Consider the following 16,453-nt stretch of genomic DNA (forward strand, 5'->3'; position numbering starts at 1 on the left):
CCAAGACAACTGGACCAGTGCTCCTGGTACATCTGGCTCTATCCTGGACATTTTCCATGTGAACCCTTAAAACATCCCTCTGGAGCTAACACCACCACACCTCATGGTCTCAGTAAGAAACCAAGGCATGGAGCTGGTTACCAAGAAGGAGGCAAATTCAGCTTCCATGTTGTTGGCGTGGATCAGCTATCACATTTCGTAAACACTACACTCACATACAATTGCATTAATCCAGGTCTCCATATTGAGGCTTTGAGAGCCTCTCTACTGGCAGCTTTGTTTTTCTTCCCCAGACATCCTGCATTCAATTCATGGTAGGAGGGATAGATGCCCAAGTACCACACACACACTACTGATTCTGATTCAAGACTCAGAAACTTGTGTTTTTACAGTATCTCCGGCAAATTCTGAAGTCTTTTAGTGTTTGAGAAACTGTCATCGGGAAGAAGGGAGCAATCAAACAAAGAGACAACAGAACGAAATGGCAGGAGACAGTGGCCCCAGAGGTTCTGGCCTGGGAAGAGCGAGATTGCTGAGGACTGAACGTGAGGGAGAGAGTTCAAGGCCAAGCTAGTGCCCAGGCTTCTCCCTGTAGACCTTTTCCTGCCCTGTAATCAACACTCCAAGCTCTTCCTTTGCTCATGCTTATCAGTTCGCTCGGTCGCATCCTTCTCCCTTGCTCCCAAGCAGACAGTCCTGGGAACTATCGAAAGACAAAGTTACTTCACATCTTCTACTGATAGCAGCAGGCCTTCAAACCAAGAACAGGCAACAATGTTCCCATCCCAGATTTACATTCCTCTGGAGTTATGGGTGGGTCACCATGGGGTTCATGTGATCGTAGGTGTTTATAACATAATCCAGATCCTCTGCCTTCAGTACCGACGGCAAGAACGCCACAGCCTCTTGCCCGGTGGTATTGGTTTTGCCCAACAAAGTCTGCCTTTGAGAAAACACATGGGAATCAGGGCAAAGTCGCTGTGCTCTGGTAACATTTAATTGTGTTCTTTCTCATCCTCGTCCATACCCACATGCTCACACAATATTATTCCGTCAGCTTCAAAGGCCTCGCAACATGTTGGAAATTTGTGTGGGAACAGAGAAGGGAGTTGGAACACACCCTCTCTGTGTGTGACTAGATTTGGTGTGCACATTAGAATTTTAGAAATATGTATCTAATTTTGAAGAAAGCATAGCATTTGTTTTTGTTGAACATAGAGTGATGGAAATACAACAGGATTTCTACTGAATGGTTTTTTTTATAATAATCATGGTAATTCCTTTTAATTAATAACCCATATTTATAGATTGAAATTAGAAAAAGGTTTTCTGAGGGTGTTTCCATTCATTTACCCATTAGCATCCTGATGTTATTCAGCATATAAGGACCCCAGAGAAGGAAGCAAGCCAGGGCTGCAAGACCCAGAGGATACAGCATCGACACATCAGGGCTGTCATTAACTGCAAGGAGCCACAGCAGGCTCCAGTACGGTTTAGCAATGAGGATAGAAAAGAAGTCTTGTTTGAAGTGAAAGCCCTGGGGGCAGGAGAAATGGTTCAGTGGTTAAGAGAAGGAGAAGTTTTCCTCTGAGGATACAAGTTCAGTTCCTAACATCATTCTCAGATGTCTCACGGTCACTTGTGTTACTCTAGGGCATGCCACACCCATTAGTATGAGTATGCTTACACTCATGACCCACAAACAGACAGATGCAAACGCAAATGATTTTGAAGAAAATTTAAAATAAAATGGAGGCCCAGAGCCAGGATTGTTGTCTTAGCACGGAGAAGGCTGAGGCATGGATCTTCAGTTCAAGACCAGCCTGAGCTCCATGAGGAGATCCTGTCTGAAATCAGAAAAGTGCCAAGCCCAGATCCCACCCCAGAGAGACCCAAGAGAGTGTTATCAGAGAATATTAGCATTTTAACACTTTTTTCCTAGAAAGACCCTCTTGCCATGTTTCTCACACTTAGAACTTCCGAAAATCAAGAACAATAACTATTACATTGTGGAGTACTCCATTTAGAAGTCTAGATTTGGTTGTCTGGGTGTGTCTTCTAGATCAAAATGGCTCTTAGTCTGTGGAGCACATCTGGTGTTCTGGCAAGGCTCTCCTGAAGAATAGAACCAATAGGAAGCATGTCTCATAGAAAAGGACTTATTGCCGGGCGGTGGTGGCGCACGCCTTTAATCCCAGCACTCGGAAGGCAGAGGCAGGCGGATCTCTGTGAGTTTGAGACCAGCCTGGTCTACAAGAGCTAGTTCCAGGACAGGCTTTAAAGCCACAGAGAAACCCTGTCTCGAAAAACCAAAAAAAAAAAAAAAAAAAAGGACTTATTAGCCCAGCTTACACCATAGGGGTTGGGTAGTCGGACAACATGGGACAAGTTGAGAATCCAGTAGCTTCTTACTGCAGAAAACTGGATGTCTCAGTAGACCCAAACAGGTGCTAGCAGCCAGGAAAATTCCTGGAGAGCTGTTTTTGTCCAGGTCACAGTGGAAGGCCAAAATTAGAACTGGATGCACTCAGGAAAGAGCAAATGCAAGCAAACAATATTGCGTTTTCCTTTGGACCTCTTCAGGTACCAACCACCGTTGGAAGGTACCACCCAAATTGAGGAAGTTGATCCTCTCTGGATATGTCTTCAGAGACATGCCCTGATATGGGTTGGATCATAAATGCTGGGATGATTTTAAATCCTGTTAAGGTAAAAATTAAGGCCAACAATCACATTTGGTTATAAGCTCAAACCATTTGAGACATATGGACAGTCTTATACGAACACTGTAGATGGTCTAATTATTTTTCTAAGATAATGTGGATTGTAGAAAATTTAAGATGTTGGATTTCATTATCACATACTTATGAATTTTTGTCTCAGGACCAAATTCTAAGAAATTAGGCATATATCCACTGTACATGTTTTTATGTAGATATGGAAGTTAAATTGTCTAATGCAAAAGACATAAAAGGAAATGATAATGTAAGAGTGATTTGTTAGCAAAATGGATTCATTGCCTATACATTCATAGCCAATTATCCTCCAATTTAGTAATGTAGAGCAAAAACACCCATCACTTACCCTTTCTGTGTAGTGGAAATGAAAGTGTGCTTTATCTAAGTGGGGGCACAAGGTGCAATGCAGCTGTTAGTATCAGATCCTCCCAAAGACAAGGTGGTGGAGGTACCATATCCAGACTTCTCCACACGGTTGGTGGCTAATCTGTTCCTTCCAAGCTATTGGACTGAGGACTTCAATGTCTCAATAGTTGATAGCCAGGGGCTGCCTTTAGTTCTTGCCCATGCCTTCCTCTTCTAAGGGAATCCAATCATGGTGGCTAGCTTCCAGCAAAGCAAACCAGAGAGCAAGAAAGGCACACAGTCAGATGTTATGGTTTTGTAAACTCTTCTTCAAAATGACACCCTTCACTTTTGAAGGACAATCATGACTTCTAGCCACCAACTCAAGCAGAGGGCATTGAAAGAACATGACTATCTGGAGCGGGATTCTTGAGAGCCATTTTTAATACTATTATATTTAAATTTCATTTTTATAGATGAAAAACACATTGCACTGCTCCATTCATAGTTAATTTGTCATTCTGATATTAATGTGAAGTAAACACTCCCTGAATTAGTTTTGGCTGCATTCTGTGGGAATGTCTAGCAATGTGGGAAGGTTGAATTCAGACATGGAACATGTTTCTAAAAGTGTACGCAGTATGCCTACCAGCAGAGATGTGTGTTCTTGGAATGAAACCTAGAGCGATGGCTTAAAATAATAGTATGTACACACCGCATAGGAGAAGTCATGAGGTCAGCATTGCTGGCGTTGTCTCCACAGCTGATCAGTGGCTAAAAGAGCATCATTTCCATCCCCTTCTCCATTACTCATTGCTGTTACTTCATGGTCATATGATGGCATCAACTTATGTAAGCAGCACATACTATCTACGCAGGATGAAAAGGATCTCCCCATGAGGCCCTGTCTTTTTTATTAAGAAATATAAAGTTTTACTGGGGGTTGGAAATATGGCTCAGCAGTTGAGAGTGCTCACTGCTCTCAAAAAGGACCAGAGTTAGATTCCTGACACCCACATTAGGTAGCTCAAAACTGCCTGCAATGTCAGGTTCAAGGAATCTGATGTCCTGTCCTGGCTTCTGTCAGCACTTGTATACATGTGCACATACTAACACACACACACACACACACACACACACACACACACAAATAAATAAATAAAAAGTAAATCAAAGCTTTCTTGAAATTTCTACCCAGCAGAAAAACTTATGTCTTATTGGTCAGAACTTAGTCACGTGTATATTCTCAACAAGCCACAAACTACTCACCAAGAAGACTAGCCTGGTAATCCCAGATATAAACTAATCATGACATAACTCTGAGGTCATGAGACCCTTCCAGTTACCTAAGTGTTTAGTACTCCCTTGGGTCAGCAGTGTGACTGTGTTGGACAGACAACAGATGGGTCTTCAGCAAATATCTTGGTAGCTGCTTTGTAATATGTTTTGCAAATACATTTAATCATGTTAATAATGTTCTAATAGATATTTCTTATATTCTAATAAAGTCAGAGTTTCCACTAACAGTACTAAAACATATATTTCCCACTGAAACCAAGTGTGAAAACATTGTTGTGCATAAACTCACAAAGGTATTTCAATTTTCCTTGACTACTTTTTTCAGAAAAAAAGATCCATATTTTGAGACAGAAAAAAACTTGACCCTTGTTCTTTAATGCTGTGTGTACATGTAAACTGCCTTTAAAATATTACCTTAAGACACATCTAACAGGATGGGATCTGCTGAGATTTATTGCATTAGTCAAACATTATCAAAACATAACAAGACAGATTGCTTTTCCTGACATCTGTTGCTAGATTTTGTTATGTTTCAGAAACAGCCAATGCTGTGCAAAGGTATTCTAGCATCATTTATAAAAATCTAGTAATATAAACTGTTGACTCCTGGGAAAGCATCCATTGAGACACAGAAATCTTGCTGAAGCACATCCCAATCTTTGATGTGTAGGTCTGCATAACAACTTTTACCAAAATGAGATGCTTCAAATGAAGCTCAATTATGCCACCAAGGATTGATTTTGTCTCCTGTAACCTAAGGAACACACTGTCACCTAGTCAATGGCAGGGCACAATTCCACACTAACCATGGACAGGGACAAGTAGGATAAGCCCCTTTGGAAACAGGACTCAAGAGTGGCCATTTTGATGGGCGGTTACTCAGTCTGATGTTTTACGCAAATAGTGCATGCCCAGGGGACTGGCAGGAAAAGGCGCCATCACTTGTCTAACAAAAGGATGCATGGGGCCTCTGGAGAGCAAGACAATGTTTAAATGCAAGTACAAGGCCAGAAGTCGTTCTTGTTGGTCACAGAGCACAGCCACGAGACTGACTGGGAACAAGTAGTGATGGCAGGCAGAAGCCAGGCGTGTTCCTGAGACTGAGTTCCAATCCTGTGTCTATCTTCTAATGAGTAGATAGCCTTGCTCTAGCCAAGACAGTGGTGGCCATTGAGTTTTGTGTTTTCAACGGGACTCCAGTTCTCCAAGGATCCTTTGCTTTATATTTCTATGAATTTTAAAATTTAAATTCCTATGGAATTCTTTTAATTTCTATGAATCTGTTCAATAACTGCACCTTAGTTAGTGGGGAAGTTTGCCCTGCTATTGCCTAGATGGCTGTTCACTTAGCAGAACTATGTTCACCTCCGTGCACTTGGAATGCAAGTCAGAACATACACTAAAGATAGTTGTTCATTCCTCATGGCTTAGCAGTTAAAAGGGCCGGTTGTGCAATCAGGGGCATCAGAATTTAGACTCCAACACCCCCCCCCCCCGTGCAGACATGCACACCAAGCTGAGAGCGCGCACACACACACTTTCTAAAAAAGTGAAAGTATCCATTTCCAGTGTTCTTCATTCTGGCTGAAGTATGAAAATTTCCTGAGCACAGTACTAAGAAGACATCTCTTAAAAACCTATGCAGAGATACTGCCAAGCCAGAGTCTTAGATGGCAGGGGGAGATGTGTGGGTGCCTAGACATGGAATAGGTACGTGAAAAGGGGGAGGGATGGGGGACCTCTGGCTGTTGGTACACCTGGGAATGATAAAATTCCCACTCTAATGCCAGCTTTTCTATAGACTCACTTGAAACCAGGGTACTGTCTGCCTCGTTTTAATCACTCTGTGCCTCAGTTTCCATTTCTATCAATTATCTTGACAGTCCCTGGCTGAGTTCCCAGGATTGCAAGAGCATACTGTTCAGAGCAATATAAATATGATCAGTTCACACCACTCAAAATATCCCTGTTAGCAGATGTCCCGACTTAAAGCGGTAATGTTAACGAGAGTCTGTCCTTCAGCAATCACAGCGTGAGCGCTTCTGGGTGCCAGTCTACCCTCATAAAAGTCAAGCACCAAGACTAGTGTAAGAGTTTGATTCCCAGCAGTGCAGAAGCAGAAGGCGTGTAGACCTGAAATGCGACACATTCCGGCTGTGCTCGCTAGCATCTGGGTGACCTGGAGCCATTTATTAACTTCCTTCAGTAACCTCATCTCCAAAAAGGGGTAAGAGCAGGCATCTCAGAGGTTTGAAGGAAGGCGATCACAAATGCAGTTTAGTCCTGTTGAGCCAGGGGTAGGTGCTGAATTCACGTCTTTCAGGGGCTGTGTCAATCCTACTTGCTTATCTAGTAAAACCCTACTCAGCCGGTGGAGGAGCTTGCCAGCGCTGTCACTTAGGGAGCACTCACCCCATCACAGGGCTTTGTATTGACAGGACACACTGTTGGAGCAGCTGGCTGTTGCCGTAGAGATGGGGGTAGAGAGGAGGAAGCATCTCTCTGGCTTTTGGCATCATCAGCCTGCCTCACTTCTGCCTCCAGCTACACTGAATTTGGCTCCACTGTCTCATCCTTTTAAGTCACCATAAATTCTTAGGACAAATTAGCAGCGTAACTATATTCATGGAATTTGTCCTAGCAAACCTGCACAAAATTCTCTGAGGTGTTTAAATATTGTGCTTCCTTCCTGTTTTCAGAAGGTACTGAAAAAGTTTCAAAAGTAGCTAACATGAGAAAAAGAATTCCCAATACGCTTGCTGAGAAAGCACTTAGATGCAGTTAAGGAAACTGTTATCAGGAAGTTTTCCATACAAACACACATTCCTAGACATCGTCCCTAATGGAATATGCTTTGCTGATACAGGCCAATTACATCTATTCACATATATGTATACACCCAGACATATACACATATTCCACTGGTCCTGAGGTCATGCTCGGGAAGGGTTAAGTATGGCAAGCCTCGCAAGCTCTTAACGTTTTCCTTTCACTACTGTGAAACACTCTTCATTTTCAAAAAGTATATTTTTTTGTAAAGTTGCTCAATATTTACCAAAACATCAGCTTCTTTCAGAATAGATGTGAGCCTCAAACCAACCTCCAATTCACCTGGTGATTCATTGGTATTTCTGTTAGAACATCATAACAGACGTTCCCTATAGTAAAAGCAATAGGTCTATTCCCTTTGTGCACGCAAAAAGGTTTGCACGCCAGGGCATTTGTAAACCGCCATTATTTAGACTTTTATCCCAGATTTAAATGTTCCTAAAAATGTTGCAGTTTTGACATCTTCAGTTTTACTTACTTAAATAATGACATCTTTAAAAAGAACAGAAAAAGGAATATATTTCGTTTCCTATTTTATTGCTTTTACAGAATTTATTATCATAACCTGTAAAATAGCCAATTATAAATAAGTATTATATTATAATTATGAATATATATATAACATCATTCAAGTATTAATGTAATTTGCCTTATATTTCCCATGTGGGGTGTGTGTGTTTGTGTGTGTGTGTGTGTGTGTGTGTGTGTGTGTGTGTGTGTGTGTGTAGAAGAAATATCAGGTGTTTCTTCTCTGAAGCCCCCCATCATTTTCTATGAAAGACAAAGTCTCTCACTGGTCTGGAACTTCACAATTAGACTAGGCTGGCCTGTTGAGCCCTGTTTGTTGTTTTTTAAGAGGGTTCTGCGGGCTAAACTCATGTCCTGGTTCTTTCTTATAACTGAGCTATTTTCCTGGCTTCTTACAAACTGTAAAAAAATACAAATGAACATTCACCTCCAAGTCTAGTTCTAAATGTGCTGAGAAAAAATGCAATGGCTATTTACAAAATTATAGCCAAACTATTTTTTTGCATATTATACTATTAGGACACTGGGCAACAGAGCAAAAGACAGAATGTTCTGGAAAATAAACTTTAAAACTGGTAATCATCATGTCCTTTTTCCAAAAGACATTTTGGTGTGCTAAATCAAAGGTGGCTCTTTGGCACTGAGCAAAGTTCTAGCCTTGACTTTGAGCTCTGGTGGCTGCAGAAACAGACAGCAGTTTGCGTGGACTTCACATGGCAGCCAGGAAGCCGTAGCCCTAGAACTTGCTAGCCTTCATGATGACAATTTGTTTTTAATCCCCTGCTTCATTTAGTTTATATAAAGTCTAAGAATTAGCTACGTAGGTGAACTGGTACCTGGAAGTGAATGCTATTGGAAAGGGATGCATTTGCGCCAGCATCCCCCTCCGTCTTTAGAAAGTCATCATGTGTCTCTTCTGTTGCAGAGTGACAGGAACCTACTGCTCCAGGTAGCTTTGAAATCCCAGATCACCAAGCTCCAGAAGCATTTGGTGACTGAAGTGCCATGTAATTGTACACTTGGCTAATTGCTTCCCAAGTGCAGTTTTTGAAGTAGTCATGATTCCTGGCCCATCTTGATTGTTACCCAAAACTATATTCCCATCATCTCGAATTCTAAAGTAAGCTTCTCTCCTGCTAGCTTAAAATGTTTTTCTTCATAATTTTCTCCTTGTTCTAATGCCACCTGTACTCCCCCAACTGTCAGAGCAGGAATTCAAATGTCATCCTTTGTTCCTCTCTTTTAAGAAACCAAATCTTCCCATAGTATCCAGAAATTATTTTCTCTTTTCTCTTGTTTCTTTCTTGTCCACCATTTTTTCTTTCTTTCTCCCCTACTTCTTTCTTCCCTTCATTTTCTTTTTACGACCCCTCTCCCATCTTGACTGTGCTATCTTCACTTGGGCTGTGCCACAGTCTCCCTGCTGGTCTCTTTCCCCCTTTTGTCCAGCATACACATTTATACACATACATACACACACACACACACACACACACACACACACACACACACACACACACACATACTCACACACATACACACACACACACACACACACACACACACACATACCCACATACATTGTCAAGTTCATCTCAAGAAACCCTATGTGGTTGTGGCCACACTTCCCGGCTCTAATATCTTCATTGACTCACAACTGTATGGAAAACAACATTTTGGCCTCATGCTCTTCCTGACGTTGTCACTGCAGTCCCCTCTGCCTGTGACACTCCCAGTCCTCAATCTTGCTTGCTCCATTTCCAGTCCTTCACTTCCTTTCCCCATCACACTCATTTCCAAAGCTCTGCTAAAGCCTCACCTCCCATCTCAACGCCTCAGCTCACCCATGACCGAACTTCCTGACATGATTCTGCTAATCCTATTTGGAAAGTCATTAACGGATTTTAAGATAGCTAGTCCTCAATGCTGTATGATTGTCTCTGAACGCAGTAAAATTATGTCACATTCCTTACATTTTACTGTGTTTTGTGTGTCCTTAGCCATGTTGCTGAGTTTTACTTTAAAGCAAGAAGTTTAAACATACTCATTTGTTCCAAAAACAGTAGGTTCTCAACCATTGACACAGTGAAGAAACACTTGTTAAAATGCTTTTGAGCTCCACCCTAGAACAATCAGATCTGAGAAGAACCCACATAGTCATGTTCCAGTAAGTTCCAAGGAAACAGATGCTGTTGGTGGCTGATAATTGTCTGGCACATGGCTGGCAAACACATCTTAGACGTTTCCATAGATCTCAAGCGTCTTCGTTTTCTACTGTTTACACTCACTGTCTGCAATTTCTTTCTTTCAGATCGACTTCGAAGACGTGATTGCAGAGCCAGAAGGGACGCACAGTTTCGACGGCATCTGGAAGGCCAGCTTTACCACCTTCACTGTGACAAAATATTGGTTTTACCGCTTGTTGTCCACCATCTTTGGCATCCCGATGGCACTCATCTGGGGCATTTACTTCGCCATTCTCTCTTTCCTGCACATCTGGGCAGTTGTACCGTGCATCAAGAGCTTCCTGATTGAGATTCAGTGCATCAGCCGTGTTTATTCCATCTATGTCCACACCTTCTGTGATCCACTCTTTGAAGCTATTGGCAAGATATTCAGCAATATCCGTATCAACATGCAGAAAGAAATATGAGTGGCATTTCAATGATGGAAGTATTCCCGATTCTTTTCTTCCTTATTATTTCTTTGGTGCCAATTTCAAGTTTCAAGTTGCTATCACAGCAGCAATTTATGAGTGGTTTGTCTTGGTCCAGAAAAAAAGAAGTCATTTGCTCAGTTTTTCCATATGTACTATTTGTCTCTTTTGAGCTACTGCATCTATTTTTGACAGTCTGAAATGTTTGAAACCCATCCCTACCCTCTCTTCTGTTTGTGGATCATTGCTCTATTGGCTAAAATACAAGCATATCATTGAAAGATAACCTGAGAAAAATAGGAAGAACTGGGGGTAGAGATGGAAAAAGGACCAACAACCTCAACTGTCTATTCTAAAATGATGATGTCCTAGAAAGGGAAGAATTCAAGGCTAAGGCCTCATGTTTAGGGACGTGGGTGCAGGTTTTAAACAGATACTTCCCAGCCATCTGAGGAGTTAGTTGCTGTCATTCTTAACCATCACAATCTAGCGGGATCTAGTAATCACTGTCAAATTGGAGACCAAAATCTTCATGCTCATGATACCATTAATGTCTTATTCATCTTGACATTTTAACCTATTATTCTGTGTGCCTGAATATTTGTTATACCTATAATAGGACCTGGGTGCCTTCTAATTTTTCATGTTTTCTTTTCTAATAGGGTCTAACTCATCCACTTTCCCTATGCCAGCAGCTTTCCTAAAAACAAAACAGAAAATCTTGCTAGTTCTCTATCCTCGCGTCTGACTCTGAGATACAGAACCTGTTGAAACTGATCTCTGTACTTGGTCATGTAGCATCTTTCTCTGTGACAAGCCTAGTCAACATCAACGCAGATTTAAAACAGGAATAAGCTCTCTTTTGGGCTGGCAGGAGCAGAAGCCAACTTTCCCTGACTGTCAGACACTGACTGAGGTCAGCATGTCTAGTCAGCCTCACTTAGCTTCAAGAGCAATCACACTTTCCTGCGTCTAAGCCGATCCATTGCTGGGATGGTTTAGTGGCTCAATACTGTGCTCCATTTTCAGCTGATCAGTCGGCCTCCAGGGAGGGCTGGCGAGAAGGAGGCCACCAGGAGGAGACTGCTGACGCTGTTGCAAGCATGACCCCTTCTACACAAAGCCCTTGCAATAGTCTAATGCTGTGATACTTGACCCCTCCCCCTGCCAGGAGCCCTTGGACTGATCCAAACATCACTTTGCTCAGAGAGAGGATGGGGGAGGGGCAGTGATAAAAGCTTGAGGCAATGTTCTTGCTGGAATAAGTTCTAGTTCTTCTGAACCCAAACTGAGGAATTTCACCTGTATACCTGAGTCCTCCAGAAAGTTGCCTACCTGAGACACCCCAAAGCTTTTTATTCCCCAGCCACCTTACAGCTCAGCCCCTGGGGATATTTTTTTTAATTCCAGGTAGGCTTTTATTTTCATTTTTATACATTTATTAGAATTCTGCCTGTTTTTTCCTTCCTCAGTTTTGCCACCCTTTAACTACCAACCTGCTGCCTACTTTGATTGTTTGCATTTAAAACAGACACTGGCATGGACACAGTTTGACTTTTAAGCTGTGTGCATAACTAAAAATGTACTATACTGCATACTTGTTTAAATGTAAAGATATTCTTTATCTTTATGTGAAGAGAATCATTTGGGAAATGACTCTGAGATTCAGTCTGTAAACTGTGTGCCCCAAGACATGTCTGTTCTTCCTAGATGCTCAGTCTCATGTAAGTCCATTGTTGGTTCAAAAGGTTACTGAACTTTTATATGCTTACTGATATATTTTACACTTTTTATGCTGCATGTCCTATAAAGATTTCAAATCTGCACAATAAAAATGTTTAACAGTTAAACAGGTATGTCTGTGTCTCTGTGTATGTTTGTATGTAGTAAGCATGTGTATAATGTGTATTTGCATGCTTGTATTGTGCTTGGGAGTGGCAAACATCTCATATATTAAAAATTAATTTAAGTGAATATTTCCAGTAAAAGTCATTGCTACTTGTGGATTACTTCAAATAACTTAGTCAAAATTTATAACTAAAAACAATGTTTTTTTTAGCAATTTACACAATGATTCGTTATCGATTAACTGGAATCCCAATAACCTTACATGAAGGATATCCATATGTTGTCTGATTCCACCTAAATTTCGATTTGGACTTCTGTGTTAAAGTTTTCCAAAGAAACAAACCAACAGGACAGAGTTATGATAAATATGGAGAATGAAATAGAAACCAAGATAAGAATAGAGAATAAGGATTTATCAGGAGGACTTGGCTTCATGGCTTTGGATACTGGCTAGTTCTAGAAGGTGAGTCAAGATGATGGGGATCCAACTAAAGCCATATGAGTCCAAGACTCCAGAAAACCTGATATTCCACTTTCCAATAATAACAGTGGGAGGAACAAATGTACCAGTTGAAAGGACCCAAGCAGAAGGGCCTGTTTCTTTCTTGAGGGAAGATCAGTCTCTTAAGATTCTTATGCCTTCCACTGACTGAATGATGTCTGCCCACGCGAATGAAGGCAACTTGCAGTATCTAGTCTAGCAATTGAAATATAACATCATTCAAACCACTCTTGAAGGAGCCATCTCATAATGATTAACCAGAAATCTGGACAACCCAATGCCCAGTCAATTTAACAAATAAAAAATTAATCAGCAAAGCTCCCATATTTAATTTTAAAAAAATCTTTAAACTTTTTTGACTAAGAAAATTTTGCGGATATCACAGGGTTCTTCTCTTTGATGAGAAAGCATAAAAGGTGGTTAGCAGGCAATTCTGCATGGACTATGAATTTACCCATCGGTTTATTTCCACTAGACACACCCTGACTATTACCACATGATCCCAACAGAAATGGGACTTCCACTTAAGGGAGAATGAGTGAAATATCCTTGGACAGGAATAAATTATCCTTCTGTTTTGTAATGTGAGTCTCTGGCTGCCTATATATGAACAAAATCACACTGCAGCTTGGTTCATCCACACACATGTATACACAAGCCAACCACATGGTTTTGGAAGACTTTGATTCCATATTGACAATAAACAGCTTCATATATCACACAATTATATAGTTCCACTTACATAAAATACATGTCAACCCAGGGCACTAGGGATCGGTCTGAATAGACCACTTATATCTTCTCTGACATGAGTACTGGTTTTTCAATATTTTGTCTTTCAAACTTTCCACATTTTGAACAGATAGGATGTGACGAAAGATGCCCTTACTGTAAAAAATGGGAAAAGCTACAAAAGCTAAGATCTGCTTTATGAATACATAAATGTATTAAATTTCTCTATATCAAAAATATACAAAATAAATGGCAAAGAGAACCAAAAACCATGTGCTTTATATGTAAAATGTGTAGTACATAGCATTATAATATACTTGAAATATAAATTCAATATCATTTCTTAAATTAAGATAATGAGCGTGGTAATAGAAAGGCATAAATAATTTACACACACATGATAATAATAATAAACTAAAAAATTTCTAGGCAAATTAAATTATTTGTGGGATTTGCTGCTAATTTTGCTTTTAAAAATGGAAAGGAGACATTTGATTAAAATATTTCATTATTTCTGATTCCCATCAGACACTTAACATTGTATACACAAAATACTTAAAACTCGTTGAGTTTGTACAACTGTCTCCATTTTCCAGTAAGATTTACAGAGTGTACTGAGTCTCTGGTCACCATAACTAATGTACTGTAGCATCTTCCACCCTGGCGTATTCACTACCAAACCTCTGTTCCTCCGCTCCTCATCCTGCTCTGTGTGGTTTCAGAGCCCCAAGGCTTCCTGACTCCTGGAGCTGGCAGAATCTCTCCATCTGCTTTGAATACAGTGATAAACAGTTCATCAGGTGAGGGTGGTTCTAGAAGACTGTTAAATTGTTACATCACTGTGGTTAAAACTGCGATAATCCCTACGTACCTAGTCTACGCACTTGAATTGAATTCACCTACACAACTTCTAACAGCCTTCTAGAGTGTTTTATCATATCCTTCCAGTTACAGAGATCAGGAAACTGTCTCTGAAGAGTCAAACAATTCACCCAAAGTCACAGAGCTGGTAACTTACAAAGTTCTAACCTGGAGAGATGGCTCAGTGGCTAAAAACACTCTCTGCTCTTCCAGAAGACCCAAGTTTGATTCCCAGCATAAGCATAGTGACTCACAACCATCTGGAACTCCAGTTCCAGGAGATCCAACATCGTTTGCTAGCCTCTGTGAGCACCAGGCATGCAAATGGTGCACAGATAGACATGCAGGAGAAACGGACATGCACATAAACTTAAACTTAAAACTGCAATTACTTCGCAGACATGCCTTTCTGTAGTGAAAGCTTTAGCAAAGGCTAGCGTGGATGTTTGATGCATCTATTTTTTTTCTGGGATAATCGCAAACACATGTTGATAGAGCTATTAAGGGGAAATACTTTCCGGCAGCTGTTGACTTCATCAATTCCACTATGCAATGAGTCATTTTAAGTTCTAGAGCTACACAGTTAAAACTGAGGAAGTGTTTTTTTTATTATGAGAAGAGTGGGAAGAGTTAGACATGGATAAAATGAAAAGTACTAACCAACTGAAGGAGGGATTGCATACTATAGAAGCTGAGTAATCCGCATGCTTAAAAAAAAAGAGGATGCATCTACCAAGTGCTTTAATGGAACAACTGAACAACTGGAGGAGGGGAAGGGGTCTAGAGACTGCATAAAGGGTAGGATTTTTTGCAACAGAAAGAAAATATTCTCTTTTTTATGTTCAAAGTGTGGCAGTAGCTGCCAGCTGGAGCTGTCCTATGAACTCCCAATAAAGAAGCCTATGGCTGAATTAATTATGCCAACTATCAATGAGTTAATACCTATTCCGGGCATTAGTCAGCACTCATTTCAAGGATATATCTCTGAAATCCCATATCATATTGCCCATCATCTTGGAAAATGTGACATTCAGTCACATGCCAACTCTCAGACCGGAGGCTGGGCAGACCGTGGAATACAAGTGAACATTTTGTGAGGAGCACAGCCAGTCTATACTGTTGTAGGTATCATTTTGGGCTTGGCAGAACTTTTCTTTTGTCTTGATGCCTTTTTAGTTACTGACAATAATAGTTTCCATTTATTGAGACCATGCTATATTCTAGGCAATATCCTACACACTTTGTAAATATCACTAACAGCCCTGCGTTTTGTACTAGCGAAGTCAAGTGAATATCACTGATCTGTGTTAAAGATTAGGAAACCAAAGCTTGGTCAATAACTCAATCTGGATCAGCCAATGAGCTTAAAACCCATGACTGTTAACTGTAAAGATTTTCTGTGTGGAAAACTCCTATTATTCTTAAAGAGTGTGCTAAAGTGTAGTTCTTTTTTAAAGTCATACAAAGGAACTGTATATTATCAGCCAGAAAAAGAAAGCAATAGTAAATGGTTAAAAGAGATTGAAACAATGTATTATTTAGTATATGATTCTGTTAACAATGCTATTTAATTTCTTCTCACAATGGGTGTTAGTGGAACAATAATTTATCATTATGGGGAATAGGAAGGTCAATAAAACAAGGTCTTTGTCTCCACGGTGCCTAATGAGGCAGGCAGCAGTGGCAACAATTGAAGATCAAGTGGATTTATATTTTGCTGTCTTCAACTGGAAAAAAATAGCTTTTTCATTAATAAAAACTTTTTAGAATAAATTATATAGCTTAATACAGTGACCTTAAAACCTTTGCCTTTAAGATTCCTGAGAACCTTGGGGTAGAGTAACCATTAATATGGAAGAATGGTCTCTGGCACTTCTTGGAAGAAAAGTTGTGGTTGAACATTTTTTGGTGCTGATTCTCAGCCTCACATTTTCTTTCACTATAACATCCCATCACCGAGATGATCTAAAAACTACTGTGTGTGTTGATGAAATAAATTCAAATCTTATACTGACGTAGATCTTAAAGGAAACATTGGTACTTGAGTTTGAAATTACTACTTAAATATATGAGTAGTAATATTTAAATTTTTATTTTATTTTATGTTAATTCTGT

At 40.3% G+C, this 16,453-nt stretch overlaps 1 protein-coding gene across 1 annotated transcript in view; it reads left to right on the forward strand.

Moving 5' to 3' along the window:
* The window catches only part of Cav1 (caveolin 1), a 31,019-nt gene extending 18,768 nt beyond the window's left edge, over positions 1-12,251 (forward strand). Inside the window, exon 3 of the mRNA XM_038319494.1 lies at positions 10,051-12,251. Coding sequence (XP_038175422.1) covers positions 10,051-10,392 — 342 coding nt within the window. The 3' untranslated portion in view covers positions 10,393-12,251. The remainder of the gene's footprint in view (positions 1-10,050) is intronic.
* The last annotated feature ends 4,202 nt before the right edge of the window (positions 12,252-16,453 follow it).

This window comes from Arvicola amphibius, chromosome 2 (assembly GCF_903992535.2).
Source record: "Arvicola amphibius chromosome 2, mArvAmp1.2, whole genome shotgun sequence".
Classification (NCBI taxonomy): Eukaryota; Metazoa; Chordata; class Mammalia; order Rodentia; family Cricetidae; genus Arvicola; species Arvicola amphibius.